At 36.0% G+C, this 16,322-nt stretch overlaps 3 protein-coding genes across 3 annotated transcripts; 2 read left to right on the top strand and 1 right to left on the bottom strand.

Moving 5' to 3' along the window:
• Nucleotides 1–8,281: 8,281 nt before the first annotated feature.
• Nucleotides 8,282–9,451, top strand: zgc:163057 (Hemoglobin subunit alpha-D-like). Its single transcript, XM_056255357.1, has 3 exons — nucleotides 8,282–8,530; nucleotides 8,940–9,144; nucleotides 9,276–9,451. Exons 1-3 carry the CDS (start codon nucleotides 8,439–8,441, stop codon nucleotides 9,402–9,404), a joined length of 426 nt encoding a protein of 141 aa, XP_056111332.1. The 5' UTR covers nucleotides 8,282–8,438; the 3' UTR covers nucleotides 9,405–9,451.
• A 2,092-nt stretch (nucleotides 9,452–11,543) lies between these two features.
• On the bottom strand, nucleotides 11,544–12,380 carry LOC130088549 (hemoglobin subunit beta-like). Its single transcript, XM_056255356.1, has 3 exons — nucleotides 12,171–12,380; nucleotides 11,783–12,005; nucleotides 11,544–11,699 (listed from the first exon to the last, which is right to left on the bottom strand). Exons 1-3 carry the CDS (start codon nucleotides 12,260–12,262, stop codon nucleotides 11,571–11,573), a joined length of 444 nt encoding a protein of 147 aa, XP_056111331.1. The 5' UTR covers nucleotides 12,263–12,380; the 3' UTR covers nucleotides 11,544–11,570.
• A 2,213-nt stretch (nucleotides 12,381–14,593) lies between these two features.
• Nucleotides 14,594–15,345, top strand: LOC130088548 (hemoglobin subunit beta-like). Its single transcript, XM_056255355.1, has 3 exons — nucleotides 14,594–14,745; nucleotides 14,911–15,133; nucleotides 15,217–15,345. The coding sequence occupies exons 1-3, from the start codon at nucleotides 14,654–14,656 to the stop codon at nucleotides 15,343–15,345; spliced, it is 444 nt and encodes a 147-aa protein (XP_056111330.1). The 5' UTR covers nucleotides 14,594–14,653.
• The last annotated feature ends 977 nt before the right edge of the window (nucleotides 15,346–16,322 follow it).

The following is a 16,322-nucleotide window of genomic DNA, read 5'->3' as shown; positions in this document are numbered from 1 at the left end:
TGGTGTGTTTGTTGGGTGAGGGATATTATGGATTATTTGTTAAATATAACAAATAATTGTGTGTCTGATCTATCTCAGTTGCCACAGTGTTATAATTTCAACTTTTTATGTCATCATTTACTATTTACGTCAAAATTATGACATTTGGTGTCATAATTAAGATTTTCCAACGTATGATTTCCTTTCTTATGTGGCGAAATGGGCTTCCATAAAAACCTAATCAAAAGAATCAGAATTAAATTGAGAGATTGTGAACTAGGCCAAAATCTGAAAATCTGCTTGGTAGGCTACCCAGCCCTAGACATCAGAGGCTCTTTCAAAAGTCTCCATTTAATTGACTTATAACATGCAATGTGTGCAATATAAAAAAAAAAAAGGATTGTGACAGTAGATTTTCTTGTCTACTTTTATAGTGTTTTTTCAGGTGGCGAAGCATCATGAACTTAAATGGAAATTAAAACGACAATGGACGGATGAAAGATATCTGGTCTCTTCCAAATGTGTCTATCCAACGAGCAAATGTGAAGATCGTATTCAAAACTGAATCATCTGGCACATGTGCTTCTGTTTAATTTGTGACATTTTGAAAGCTTATACAAAAGCCATTGAGTCTGTTCCTCTATATTGTCAGTTATCTGTCACAGTGTATTAGGGATTTGAGGTTAAATGTTGTTTATGTGGATTCTGTGTCTGCATCCCCACTAACCAATACTGGCAAGCTCTACTGCTCCAGTTCTCCAGGCTAAACCAGAGAGAGAACGGAAATTATTACACGTCAAAGGAGTAAGTGTTTCCATAGCTCCCCACAAACTTTGTTTATTAGCCACAGATAAAGACAGCCAGGAGCCTAAACACTGCTAAACTTGTAGTAGCTCAGGGGCGACAAGATGAGGTTTCATTATCCCTCTACTCTAGTTCATTATCTTGGGACCATAAACTGTTCAGGGAAGCTTTTGGAATGTGATATACTACAGAAGACTATCAAAGCAGTAAATATGTAAAGAATCTGATGTTAATCCTAAAAAAAGAAGAAGCCAAAATCATTATTTTGTTAGCTTAAGTTACCGTATAAAGTTCTTCACTGAAGTTTAACTGATTACTGATGAAATTAAATAAAAGCAGCTAAATCTTAACCATCATGTGAAAAAACCCTTAGATCACCAGGAATTTCCAGGATGTGTGGTTGGTGTAAGATGAGAAGAAGTTTTTGTCTGGATTTAATGTTGAGACATTGACACTGTGAACCAGGATGTCAATGTGAGGGGAGTCCCGGGGAGTCCCAGGAGTTTATCAAAGCTGATGACAGGCTTCTTTTAAGCACTAGTGTATAATATAAGAATGCATGGACAGGGCTGTATTAGCCATTGCAATTTCAAATACATAACTGAATTGTCACTACTGAAGGCTATACAGCTACAAAAAGCATATTTTCTTGTGACCCATGACCCTGCTAGTTAAACTTCTTCCTTCTGTGCTCTGCTAATGAATGTATTTGGTGAATTCTGCCAATAAAAAAAAAAATACATATATAGTGTGATTAAATAGTGAAATAGTAAATAGTGATTAAAAAGTATAAAGAATGTTAAAAAAAAGATAACTGAGACTTTTTATCTCACAATTCTGACCTTTTTTTCCTCACAATTGCAACTGTGTATTTCACAATTGTGACTTTTGTCTTGCAATTGCGAGTTTATATCTCACAATCCTGAGACAAAAGTCCGAATTGCGAGTTGTAGAACTGACATCATCGATGTCATCATCTATTACTGTATGGAACGAAAAAAGCAAACCCTCCTCAGTAGGAATATGAGCTGCGCTTCCACTCCATCTATCTCCACCAAAATACCCACAGGAACGGACGTTGGTGATCCGACTCAGTGACAGGTTCAGGCTTGGGACGAATATGGCTTCTGGCGTTCGCAGGGGCTCTGGCTTCATGGCGGGTCGTGGGCTCAGGATCTGGGTCTGCTGAGGGATTTACATAAGTAAAGATGAACCACCTGACAATAAGGTGGTATTGTTCAATCATCATCAGACATTTCAGTAAAGCAGGAAGCAGATTAACATAATTTTTTCACTACACAAAAAGCGTGCCAGTAGAGACCTTGATTTAGTTTGGAACATCAGAAGAAGAAAAAAAACAGATCATCAATGTTTCATCCTTTTGATATTCAAAGCTTGCACCTACCAGAGAATACTTTGCAATTCCTGCTTTTTGCTCTTGTGCCTTTCATCTTCATCATCAGATCAATCATAACAGCATGAGCCTTTGTGAGTAAGATCCCAGATTTTCTAGTTTCCTCAGACATTACTATTCCTTTGGGTGGACTGTGTAATCCCGGATACACAATGTGACATCTGGTTATGATTATTCCTTCAATGCTTATATATATATGTCACTTTTTTCTGTGATCAGGCTTTATATACAGGCAGTGAAGTGTATTGTGCAAAGTGCAAACATTTTACTGGTTTTACACTTCAGCTGATATAATAATGTTGATCATGAACTCAATATTGAGTGTAATTTAAATTTCTGCATGTGTTAATTGATTTAAAAAGATAGTAATACGTATTTTAAATGAAGTTGTCCAGTGTCCTTTGCATAGGACTGCATAAGGAAAATAAATGCTGAAAAGGCTGAATTGTTATTTTGTTTCTTTTTTAGTAAAGGGAAAGACGTGTTATTTAATGCAGTTGTGTTTGACAAAAGAGCTTGTTATGTTTCATTTTTGAGGTTACCATTGTGTTGAAGAATACTAAATAAGTAGTATATAATTGGTTCCAGGATCACTACTCATTTATTTTCGAAATTTTGGAACTTACTGAATATAATTTCAATAAAAGTTGTCATAACTCAAAAAGATTGATGCAAACTATTGTGTTATTTACTTCTTAATTTATTTTTGGTTGTTGTTGAGGCAAATCAGTTGTTTTTAGAGTGGGAAAGTGGGCATATTTGAACACATGGATTGTCTTTATGAGTGAATCATAAAATCATTTTCTCAGTTGATTAAGCCTCTTGCCAAGAGCCGAATCCCTGATATTCAGAACAAGAGCACGTTTGCTTGTGTTCTCTCAATAATGAAAGATCTTAAAAAGATCACACTCTGTTTTCACACACTCTCTACCTAGTACTTCCTCTCTGCAGCTTCTTACCACTGCATACCCGCTCACTTCAAAGATCCCAGTTCCCCTGCGGAGGCCCAGAGCAGGAAGCACCGCTGGCAGCTGTTCACTGAAGAGAACTGGAAGGTTTTGCTTCTGCTCTCTTGTGTTCCCCTCTGACCTTCTAGTTTATGGGGGCCAGAAGGGAGTACTAGTTTACGGTAGTCCTCCACCTGATGACATGTCCATATTCCCTCAGAGAACCTAACTCTGAGACCTGCTTGTTTCCAACAATGTAGCTAGCTTTGTATAACAGCTATCAAAAAGAAACCACGTATTGGTTCCTTTTAGTAACATGTGAGTCATTCTAGTACTTATTTGCAACTGAAAGCAAAGTAGGAGTTTCTCTTGTAAATCACTGACTGTTAACAGACAATAACAGCCAGATACAAGAGCTCTTTCTGTTTCTTTTCGGGTGGAGAAAGAGAGAGAGAGAGAGACTGCTGCTGATGTTTTTATCTAAACAGCAGTGCAGACAGTAAATCCACTGCTTGTCTCTAACTATACATTGACATATAGTTCAGGGGAGATGTTCCAGATCCCTGGTGACTTACAGTATTTATTGCTGAGGTTGTTCATCAACATTTTAGACAGTCTGGAGAATATGGATAAAGGCATGCGTATATATACAGAAAATACGATCTAAACCAAATTGAAGCGATGCATCATACTTTAGCTAACATTTCATCATCTGCATATATCTCTACAGTGTTATCAATATCAGACTCTACAGCATAATATAATCATAATAAAATATACATTTGTAAGAATTACAGTAACAGCAATACAGTGCATGCAAGGACACTTTCTTTTCAACACTTGCCAGTGCTGAGGGCTTCATTTGGTCATTGGAAAGTCTATTGTGCTGCAGAAGTTTGCATTTAAACGTTCTCATTTAAAAGGTGTTTTTTCCTTTTCATTTCAGCCTCTAACTTGCCAAAATTCTCCACTACGTGCAGAAAATCCAAAAGTCCCCTCTCATTTGTTTTAGCTAAGAGTGAATGGCCATTCATTAATCTTTTTGAATGCAAAGACCAAGTGCAACTGTGAGCAGGAAAAATCCACTGTTTCAAAAAGAAGTCATTTTGGATCCATTTGATACTGTTTTTTGAACATATTTTATAGGCCTATTTTATGGTAATTTATTAAATTACAAACAAGTAAATGATAAGCATAAATGCATAATCAATAAATAACAATAAATTACTTTTTAAATACACTGTTCATTGGGGGTCAGTACGATTATTTGGTAACACTTTACAATAAGGTTTTATTTGTTAGTTAATGTATTAACTGACATGAACTAACAGTGAGCAATACATATTTTACTGTATATGTTAATCTTTTTTAACGTTAGTTAATAAAAAAAAACATTTGTTCATTGTTTGTTCATGTCAGCTAACAGTGCATTGCCTAATGTTAAAAGATAAAACTTTTGATTTTGATAATAGTAAATGCTGAAATAAACATTAACAAATATGAATAAATGCTGTAGAAGTGGTTCATTAGTTCATAACTAAGGTTAACTAATGAAACCTTACTGTAAAGTGTTACCAATTTTTTTATGTTTTAGAAAGAAGTCTCTTATGCTCACAAAGGCTGCATTTATTTGATCAAAAATACAAAAACAGTAATCTTGTGAAACATTATTACAATTACAATTTTTATTGTAATGGCAAAGCTGAATTTCCAGCAGCCATTACTCCAGTCTTCAGTGTCACATGATCCTTCAGAAATCATTCTATGCTGACTGGTGCGCTGCTTATTTTTGTGGAAAACATTTTTTTTCAGCATCCTTTAATAAATAAAAAGTTAAAGAACAGCATCAATTTGAAATATAAATCTATTACAAACATTATAAATGTCTTTACTGTCTTTTTGATCATCTGAATGCATCCTCGCTGAATAAAAGTTAGGTTCTTATAGCGCATATTTCACATTATCAGCAATGCTTCTCATTGTAGATAACACTACAGATGTCTTCATCATCACAATGGCTGTCTGTGGCACTGTTTTAACACTTGAGACTTTTGTCCTGGGAAGGAGGATTAACTGTCATGGAATGATGAATGTTTAAAGGCCCTCATGGGGGCATTCACAGAATGAGGCGACATGACATGGCCTAAGAGGTGAGCAAATAGATATTCATGTTGAAAGATGTGCACGTGATTTATTGCCTCTGTTTGGCAAGATTTCAAAGTACCACTCACATATTTTGTTTCATGTGCAGAACAATCAAGATTAAAAAAGTTATCGAGGTTTCACGTTGCTTTCCTCTCTCCTTTCTATACAGCCCTCATAAGGACTCATGGGCTTCCTAAATCCTCTAATCTAATGTAAACTGCAGTGAATATCTATCAGCGTTGCCATCCAGTCACAATATAACACGTCTGAGTGTTTGGCAGGCTGAGACTAGACAGTGTGGGTGGCATGTGTGAACTACCAGAGAGCACTCAAGCAAACTACACATCAATAGGATTAAAGCGGTGGGAAATAATTAAACTGTAATCCTGTTTGCCGTATTTTGTGTCTTTCGAAGAGATGAAAGATAGTTGGCAAACCATTAGCTTCTTTATTCAGCTGTACTATTTAATATTGTCTCACTTTACCCAAATGCTTCGCTTTTGATATTCATTATTCATGCAATTGTTTGAAAGCATAGCCTTTAATAAATGGGTGAGTACATGTTGATCATACAAATGTGATTTCATGTATACCCATATATGTTAGTATGTGGGTTGCATAAGATTTTTGGCCTATCTGGAACATACATTTGCTTTTGGTGCGCTATTGCCATCTAGTGGAAAGCATGGCACATTGTTTTAAATTCAGTTTGAAGGAAGAATTTTGTGTTAAAAAAACTTTTGAAAGATGTTTTTGTCTCTCACCAAGGCTGCATTCACTTGTCCAAAAATACAGTAAAACAGTAATATTGTGAAATATTACTAGAATTTAAAATAACATAATATAATTTAAACAAAGAAATTCATGAGATGGCAAGCCTTTTTCAGCAGTTATTCATCTTTAGTGTCACATGATTTTCTTTTTTTTTCAGCGTTTTTTGGGAAATAGAAAGTTCAAAAGAACAGCATTTATTTAAGATAGAAATCTTTCATAACTCTAAAATATCTTTAATAGCACTTTTGATCAATGTAACACTCCCTTGCTGAATAAAACTATAGCAACTAGTGTATGACATGACATATAAAACAGTTGAAACAGTATACAAAATAGTAATAATATAGACATAAAAGCATTTATAAACAAAATAAACGATAAATTAAACTTTATTAGTTTGATATTTTTCAAGACTTTCATTTGAGAATGTATTTTAAGGACACAAGGTTATCCAGAGGACAGTGTATACAGAGCAAAACATCTGCAGGACTGTTTTTTGAATTTGAGTTCTCTGTTTGTCTGTCAAACTCATCATTTCCCACTGTTTTTTCATAAACATCTTATCGTAAAATCTTTATTTCTGTTACTCTTCTTTTTTCTCCCTGTTTAATCAAAATAGAGTCTTTGCTGTATTAAAATATTCATAAATGCATTTTTTTTAAATGATCAGCCCCTTTTCAATTGGTGTTTATTTAACACTAACATTTTATACAACGTTAATGATAATGATATGTCACTTGACTTGAGGTAGTGCGAATGGAGAATTTCCACACCGAAACAGACACCAAATTAAACAAAACATAAAAATTTAAAGGGAGGGCTTTGGCAGAGAAAGTTTAGTTCAGCTGCAGTGTTGAAGCTCGGGGAATCCCCAAACCTACCCATCACCAAAAAAAAAAAAAACGTTCTGCATTTTTACATTTAAAAAACATCACTTAGTATGATTTACAAGCTATTTTCCTCATGGGGACCAAAAAAAAATTCAACCAAGGGATTTCGGATATTGCCATCTTTGTGGGGATATGTTTACCAGGCCTCACACAAACACACACACACACACACACACACACACACTTCACACACACACAGAGAGAACCAAGAATGAACCTGAGCAGAGTCATGCACTGCCTGTGGTATTGCACATTTATCAAAATGAAAAAAGATATGGATTCCATTACGTAAATAGGTAGTCCTTCAGTTTAGCTGAGTCATGGGTAGTTCATGCTGCAGTCGTGTGTGCTGGCAGGAGTGAGATGATGATTACGCTGCTCTTCAACTTCCACCCACTTTCAGCCCGCAGCTTGAGCCACTGATAGGGACAGCCGTGAAGGCTTATCCGATTCAGTGCCATGGCCCCTCCCTATCACAGTAGTGCATGCTCATAGTCATTACAAATTAGAGTCAAAGTCATTTAAAACCATAAATGTGTAGGCACTTCACAGTTTCTTGTTGTTTTGAGTGACATTTGGCAGTATGGTAAAACCATACAGAGAACGCAGGTGCTACATGTTTTTAATATTTTGAAAGCTGTTTGCTGTTTATTTATTATGAGGAGTAGGTCTATGTTTGAGATAGGAGATGATAATAGTAAGTTACATTTAAAAACAATTCTCACAGTAATTTGGTAATAGCGCTCTAACACTTATCCACTAGACGCATTTGCATATTGTATGTAGGCTATATGTAAATCGTCTGCATAATTAATAGGTTTAAATGTTATCAAATCAATGTTATTTACAAACATCTAATATAGCATATTGCAATTACTGAGAATTTTGCTTCTAGACTGAATTACTGTGCAACAAGCTTATTGTATCCTTTAATAAAACAGTTTACACATGTCATTGTTGCTTGAGCATTGTACTGTGAGATGAATGAATGAATGAAATCTTTATTTCGAACAATTAATAAAAATAATAATAAAATAAATAAATAAATAAAGACAGCAATACGTATGAAGTATCCATACAAATAATTAAACACAAAAACAATAAAAAAAATATATATATATAATTACTTAATGCAAAATATAGCCTATCACTGAAGTCACTCAACACACAAGTAGGAATCATGACAACATAAGCTCGTCTAATATGACGCACAGCAGACTAACGTTGCGCAGTTTCACCTCTCACGTGATTAACTCTTGTTTGCCGGTGAGTTGAAGAGAGCGACCGACGGGAACTACATTTCTGCTAACTGATCTATTCCATTTATTAAGTCGAGATAAGCAGAGTTTATGGTTAATATGTGATCGAAACTGCATCGCAAAACGGTCAAATCGTTGCCTACCCAACGATTTATTCGCGTTGTTCTGAAGCTAACTCATTTGGGTGGAAGTTGAGTAGCCTATTATTTAATTGTACCACGCCGTAATGCTCTCGAATACTGAAAAAGAGCTGATTGTACAGATATGGGACAAAATGATTCCAGTGGCGGAAGATGTTGGATCTGAGGCTCTTTTAAGGTATGCTGTCTTATATCAAACAAATAGAACGCTTAGAGACCATGCAGACAAATATTTCACAAAAATAGCATATTTTTACAGGTATAAAAACTCACATGTAGATGTTTTCCTTCTAAAACTCCTCACCGTTGACTTTTACAGTGTCCAATATGCTGGGATGCTGCATTTCTTTAAACTATGTAAAACTTTGGGAATTAAACCAGTTAAAGTCTTACTTACACTCTTTGGTGGATCATTAATAGTTCGCCGTTCAATATTCTTAATATCAAAAGTCTTTTCAATGATTGATGGTCTTGTCATATTTGGCATATTTGCCCCTGAGTGATGACGCAAGCAATCTAGAGGGAGGGAGGAGATAGGGGTCTTGTGCTTGTCTTATTGACCTTGTTTTCTCCATTGTTAACTACAGGATGTTCACAACGTTCCCCAAAACAAAGACATACTTCTCTCATCTAGATATCAGCCCCAATTCAGATCATTTACGCTGCCACGGGAAGAAAATCGTCCAGGCTTTAGCCGACGGCGCGAGGAACATAAGCACACTTGCTACTACGTTGGCACCACTAAGCAGGTTCCACGCCTATCTACTGCGAATACATCCTACCAACTTCAAGGTGTTAATGAAACATATGTCCACTTAACTGATCCAGTACACATCAACAGGCTTTATCCAAATACCTGATGTTATGTGATGTGGTATTTTTTCATCTAACACAAACGTAATTTTTTTTTTTACATTTTCCAGCTTCTCAATCATTGCATCCTCGTGACGTTAGCCTGCCACATGGGTGACAACTTCACACCAGTTGCACACGCGGCGATAGACAAGTTTCTCTCGGCATTCTCAGCTGTTTTAGCCGAGAAGTTCCGATGAAGAGCCTCCGAAGAAGGATCGAATGGTTCTGCAAATGTTTTTCTTTAATAAATTAATAATACATGTTTTGCAAAGTACGTGTGTCTTATGCGTGTAATGCAATGGAATTTTCAATAAAAAACAACAATAAAAATACTAATCTTGTGACATGCACCTCCCTCATTGTACTCAATGTACTCTTTTGTGTCCATATTGTTTATTGTTTATACTAATTAATACAGTGCATTAAAAGGAATTCAGTATTTTGGCTTCCTAATAAAATGTCATTGAATTTACGAAATTCTTCTTGACATTGACATTGTCATGTTGTGAAATTGATTATTAAATACTAATGCAAAAGGAAATAAATCAATGAGTGACAGTGTTGCACGTGATCGGTATTAATAAGGGACATGATGCTTCATGTGGGCGTGGCGCTGTCCAGACTTTAGTGCTGAAATCTTGGCTGAAGTTAAATGTGACGCTTACCGTTGTGCTTAATGCATTTAAACAGTAGGCTTTCCTTTACATGTGGGTCAGTTACTTTCTGTATACCCACAAAAGAAGTGCAAACCTTTGATAAAGCTATCTACCTTTAAAAGGTACCAGTGTATTATCACCACTAATGGGGTAAGATGACCAACTTCTCTTGGCCATAAAATAGGTCAACATTTAAAAATATGTAAATAATTAAAGAAAATATTTAATTAATATATTTGGATTGCATATAAAATTTCCATTCATTTGGATCACACCGTTTTGACTAATAAACTGTCATTCATATTTGTCAGTCATGCATAAATGAAAGAAACAAGATTTCTTTAATAATAAACTGAATGTTTCTTTTTTTAAATACAAAATAAACAATTTACATTATCATCATTCAATCTTTTACATTTTAGCTTGTTCTACAGCAAGTCAGCGATATTTTAACCATGATCATACTTTTCAACTGAATACATTTATTTGTTTTCACAATGAGCAGCTTTATGCTGATTCTAAGCAATTTGAATAAATGCATTTTGAAAATACGAAAATAGAATAAAATAACTGTAAATATTTTTATTTGATTGCAGACATTTCTTGCCGGTTTTATAAATGTATTACTGACAAATGTGCATAACATTAAGTTTATTAGTTTGTTTATGTTAAATAAATAACTTAAAATCATTTTTATATGCAATTCAGATGCGTAAATCTTACATTTAGGCCTAAATATTATTGACCGTATTTAGAGTATTTTACAATAAAGTCCAACTGCCTTTTAGATCTTCAGTTAGAGAATTGTACTGTAGGCATCAAAGATTGCAACAGTTACACATAGCCTATCATTTAATGTCTTGTAAGGCGTGAGAAAAGGGAGGAGCAGGAAGTGGAGATCATATCAGAATGAACAAAGACCTCAAATGGCCTTCGTGATCCCTATGCAACCTTCACTAAAGTTATTATATTAGCACAACTTTAGCACCACAGGATTTAATGCGTAAACCTTTTTTAGTTGAAACAGCAAGCCAGCTATATTTTAACCGTGATCACTTTTCAATTGAATAAATGTAATTGTTTTCCCAATGAGAAGATTTGTGCCGATTCTAAGCAATTTGAGTAAATGTCTTTTGAAAATACGATTATTTAAATGGAATCAAATAACTGCAAATGGTTTTATTTGAGTGCAGAAATTTCTTGACGGTTTCTTTAATGTATAACTGACAAATGTGCATCACATTAAGTTTATTAGTTTGTTAAATACATAATTTAAACCAAATTGTATATGCAATTCAGATGCGTAAATATTACATTTAGGCCTAAATATATTTGAGCGTATTTAGAGTTTTTTACAATAAAGTCGACCTGCATTTTGGATCTTCAGTAAGAGAATTTTAGGCATTAAAGATTGCAACAGCTACACATATCTTTTAATGTCTTGTAAGGCGTGAGAAAAGGGAGGAGCAGGAAGTGGAGATCATATCAGAATGAACAAAGACCTCAAATGGCCTTCGTGATCCCTATGCAACCTTCACTAAAGTTATTATATTAGCACAACTTTAGCACCACAGGATTTAATGCGTAAACCTTTTTTATTTGAAACGTAAAGACAACTCAATGGACAACAAAATCATCTCAATCATTTATTTTTTATTACGCAATAAACATGTTCAGTACAAGAATCTCCTCGTACAGTCCACGAATCTAATAATACTGCCTTCTTAGGGCTGATATAACAACAGACAGGAACTTTTGCCAAGCAGCTTGGATGTCTGGGGTGAAGTCAGTCCTCATGCGTCTAGCGATCACCACGGTCAGGCAGTCAGCTAAGAGCTGTAAAAGAAGTGAGGGAAAGTAAAGCACAGTTCCAACATAATAACCAACATGGTAGCCGCGCATTGCTCTAAGACGCCAACCTGGAAATTGCCTGGGTCGACCTGCAGTTTCTCTGAGTGAAGCTCGCTAAGGGCAGTGAAGGTTTTCTTGATATTATCCATGTTTTTGAGAGCTTTCTCCAGTCCTTGAAGCACTACAATGCCGTGCGCCGCGATTTTTGGATTAGCCATGATTGCCTCCGTGTTATACAGGTTTCCAAACCCACCAAAGTACCGCTGAGTCCAAGGGTAGACGACCAAGCATCTTGAGATCAGACAATAAAGCAGGAACATTAAAGGCCTTGGTGGCTAACTAGGCTACAACAAATACGTCCACTGAAGACATCAAAATATACAATTACAACAATTAAACAGTTTAAAGAGTTCATATTAAAGAGAAAAAGGGTGCAGGCGATAGAGAAAATATTACCTCGTCAAGCTCTCGAGGCCCACCGACTCGTAGTCGAGTTTGGCGAATACACCCTGTATCGCAGCGCGTTCCTCAGCTGTCCACTGAACCATCGTGTCTCCAGGCTAAACAGCTGGACAGATGTTTAAATAGGACTGCTAGGCCGCCGCCCATGTATATCAGGCAGATCTGTTCGGCCGATAGTCCGGAGAAAAAGGCGGCAGTTGACCGATAAACGGAGTCCATGCGAATAAACAGTGATAGTTTTTCATCACCAGAATGTGAGGTTTCTTGCTCTTTATTTGTTAAACCTGAAAGAGCGAGTCTGTTTATGCTGCAAATTTTATAGGTCTAATGTATAGTAAATCGGTTATTTTGTATTTAAAACATTCATTTTATCATTACAAAAATGTAGTTTCTTTCATTTATGCATGGCTGACAAATATAAATCACGTTTATTAGTTTGTTAAAACGATGTGATCCAAATGAATGGAAATTTTATATGCAATCCAAATATTTTGCAACGTAGGCCTATTCTATGGTCAAGAGAAAAAAAAATTTAAGTTGGTCATCTTACCACATCTTGTTCCTAGTGATAATACACTATTAAGGGCTTTGTTAAAGGTTTGCACTTTTTTCTGATATTATACAGAAAGTAACTGACCCACATGTAAAGAAAAGCCTACTGTTTAAATGCTTTAAGCACAACGGATAGCGTCACATTTCCCTTTGAACTTCAGTCAAGATTTCAGCACTAAAGTCTGGACAGCGCCACGCCCACGTGAAGCATCATGTCCCTTATTAATACCGACAGCCTTGATCACGTGCAACACTGTCAGTTATTACGCCCGACATAAAGTGAGGATATAATTTGGACCTGTATTGATGGTTCTGGCCTTGACATCATCAAACCTCAACGGAACTGCCATCTTCACCACAACCGTGCCGCAGCACATAAATACACCCATGAAGGGGATGTTGGTTAGATTGGAGTTAATGTACCGATTCACATCCAACTGCCCATGTTTTCAATAATACAATGACAATATGATATTTTGAGACTTCCGATGTAAACAGTGGCCTATGTTATAAATGCCATTAAAATATATGGCTAAATAAACATATATTTTTTAAAAATTGCTAGACAGGTAATCAAACAAGACAGTTTCCCGTTGCAAATCACAGTTTTATAGCCTATCACAATTAACTTGCTGGCATTAGCTTTACGATGGAGTAACGTCAATCCAATAGAAATCGTTCATATGTCTTTATTGGTGATGCAGACACTTGAGAGGCGGGGACGAGCAACTATTGGGCCGAATATCATAGAAAAATGGGCGTATTGAAAAGCTTGGTAAAGTGACTTCAATTGGACTTCAATTGTATTAAAAACATCTGGCATCATCTTATCAACCTTATCTAAAAGCAAATGTATTATCTATGCTCTGATGTGTCCAAAAGTTTGTCTTTATTCTCGGCTGTAGGCCTATAGTGATCAAAAGCTACTGATCGAAAAAACATTAATTTTATTTACAATGTCACTTTAACTCGATCAGACAATGTGAAACCTTGTTTATGAAGAATATAGGCTATTGTGCTCTCATTTACTTCCTAGACATATTTTTATTCGGACATATTTACACTCAGGACTATATAAATAACATAAAGTCATGCCTGATATATTTATATGTGATATGGTCATTTATTCTTGTAAAGAACAAGAAGATATAGATATCACTTAAAATTGTTGATGAGCATTTGACGGTCAATAGCCTATATTGACAACTGAGAAACATTTGTGTCTCAGTTGTCAAAAAAACTAAAAGTCAGCTGCTGATGATTAAAGATTGGTTTTCAAATTACTTCAGTAAGAACATTTCCATTTTCTAGTGATTTCGTCAGTCATTCTGAAGAGTTAAGAAATTAAAATAATAGTCATTAGAAGCTGAAACTTTACTTTCCCTGAAGCATAGGCTACTTTTAATCTCAACACTATGGAAACTATATGAAAACACTATTTTTTAACCCTAACACAACACAAAATTCAATTTAAAAGTGTAGAACGTGAAAAAAAAAAAGAATAAAGCCTACCTACACAGTATAAAACGCCGTAGGCTACATTGGCCCCATAGGCTGCAGATTTTAATTGAGAAAACAGGACCCATGAACTCAGGGCTAAGCCTGTAATTTCTTTTCACAGGACATATGCAAACATGACAAGTTTAATTTGACTCAGATTGGACCTTTGTATAGCTACCTTAGACCTATAAAATTTGCAGCATAAACAGACTCGCTCTTTCAGGTTTAACAAATAAAGAGCAAGAAACCTCACATTCTGGTGATGAAAAACTATCACTGTTTATTCGCATTGACTCCGTTTATCGGTCAACTGCCGCCTTTTTCTCCGGACGGACTATCGGCCGAACAGATCTGCCTGATATACATGGGCGGCGGCCTAGCAGTCCTATTTAAACATCTGTCCAGCTGTTTAGCCTGGAGACACGATGGTTCAGTGGACAGCTGAGGAACGCGCTGCGATACAGGGTGTATTCGCCAAACTCGACTACGAGTCGGTGGGCCTCGAGAGCTTGACGAGGTAATATTTTCTCTATCGCCTGCACCCTTTTTCTCCTTAATATGAACTCTTTCAACTGTTTAATTGTTGTAATTGTATATTTTGATGTCTTCAGTGGACTTATTTGTTGTAGCCTAGTTAGCCATCAAGGCCTTTAATGTTCCTGCTTTATTGTCTGATCTCAAGATGCTTGGTCGTCTACCCTTGGACTCAGCGGTACTTTGGTGGGTTTGGAAACCTGTATAACGCGGAGGCAATCATGGCTAATCCAAAAATCGCGGCGCACGGCATTGTAGTGCTTCAAGGACTGGAGAAAGCTCTCAAAAACATGGATAATATCAAGAAAACCTTCACTGCCCTTAGCGAGCTTCACTCAGAGAAACTGCAGGTCGACCCAGGCAATTTCCAGGTTGGCGTCTTAGAGCAATGCGCGGCTACAATGTTGGTTATTATGTTGGAACTGTGCTTTACTTTCCCTCACTTCTTTTACAGCTCTTAGCTGACTGCCTGACCGTGGTGATCGCTAGACGCATGAGGACTGACTTCACCCCAGACATCCAAGCTGCTTGGCAAAAGTTCCTGTCTGTTGTTATATCAGCATTAAGAAGGCAGTATTATTAGATTCGTGGACTGGACGAGGAGATTCTTGTACTGAACATGTTTATTGCGTAATACAAAATAAATGATTGAGATGAATTTGTTGTCCATTGAGTTGTCTTTACGTTTCAAATAAAAAAGGTTTACGCAGGGTTTCACAAGTTTAGTGGCTGAGGCTATAAGAAGGTTGCATAGGGATCACGAAGGCCATTTGAGGTCTTCGTTCATTCTGATATGATCTCCACTTCCTGCTCCTCCCTTTTCTCACGCCTTACAAGACATTAAAAGATATGTGTAGCTGTTGCAATCTTTAATGCCTAAAATTCTCTTACTGAAGATCCAAAATGCAGGTCGACTGTAAAAAACTCTAAATACGCTCAAAAATATTTAGGCCTAAATGTAATATTTACGCATCTGAATTGCATATAAAATTTGGTTTAAATTATGTATTTAACATAAACAAACTAATAAACTTAATGTGATGCACATTTGTCAGTTATACATTAAAGAAACCGTCAAGAAATTTCTGCACTCAAATAAAACCATTTGCAGTTATTTGATTCCATTTAAATAATCGTATTTTCAAAAGACATTTACTCAAATTGCTTAGAATCGGCACAAATCTGCTCATTGGGAAAACAGTTAGGCCTACATTTATTCAATTGAAGTGATCAATTGAAGTGATCACGGTTAAAATATAGCTGGCTTGCTGTGGGCAGTGTTTGAAGTGGGGGGAAAAGGTGCCGGTACTCTCTTGAATTGGCAAATCATGACATTTGAAATTTCTACAGTGAAAAACAAAACTTGGAAATATTGCTGGTACAACAACAATTTATTGTTATTTATTAACAACATAAATGTATTTAAACAAGTCGTGTGTGTGCGTGCGTGTGTGCGCGCAGTTATTTACAAAGAAACATTCTCTTTTTAGAAGTTGGTCATTCATAAACTTGATTCTTGAAGTTTGTTAAGATGGGAGGTATACAACAATTACATGTAAA

This window comes from Rhinichthys klamathensis, unplaced genomic scaffold, assembly GCF_029890125.1.
Source record: "Rhinichthys klamathensis goyatoka isolate OS25496 unplaced genomic scaffold, OSU_Roscu_1.1 h1tg000121l_1, whole genome shotgun sequence".
NCBI classification, from domain to species: domain Eukaryota; kingdom Metazoa; phylum Chordata; class Actinopteri; order Cypriniformes; family Leuciscidae; genus Rhinichthys; species Rhinichthys klamathensis.
The sequence above is the reverse complement of the archived record's forward strand: the minus strand, read 5'-3'. Positions and strand labels throughout refer to the sequence as shown.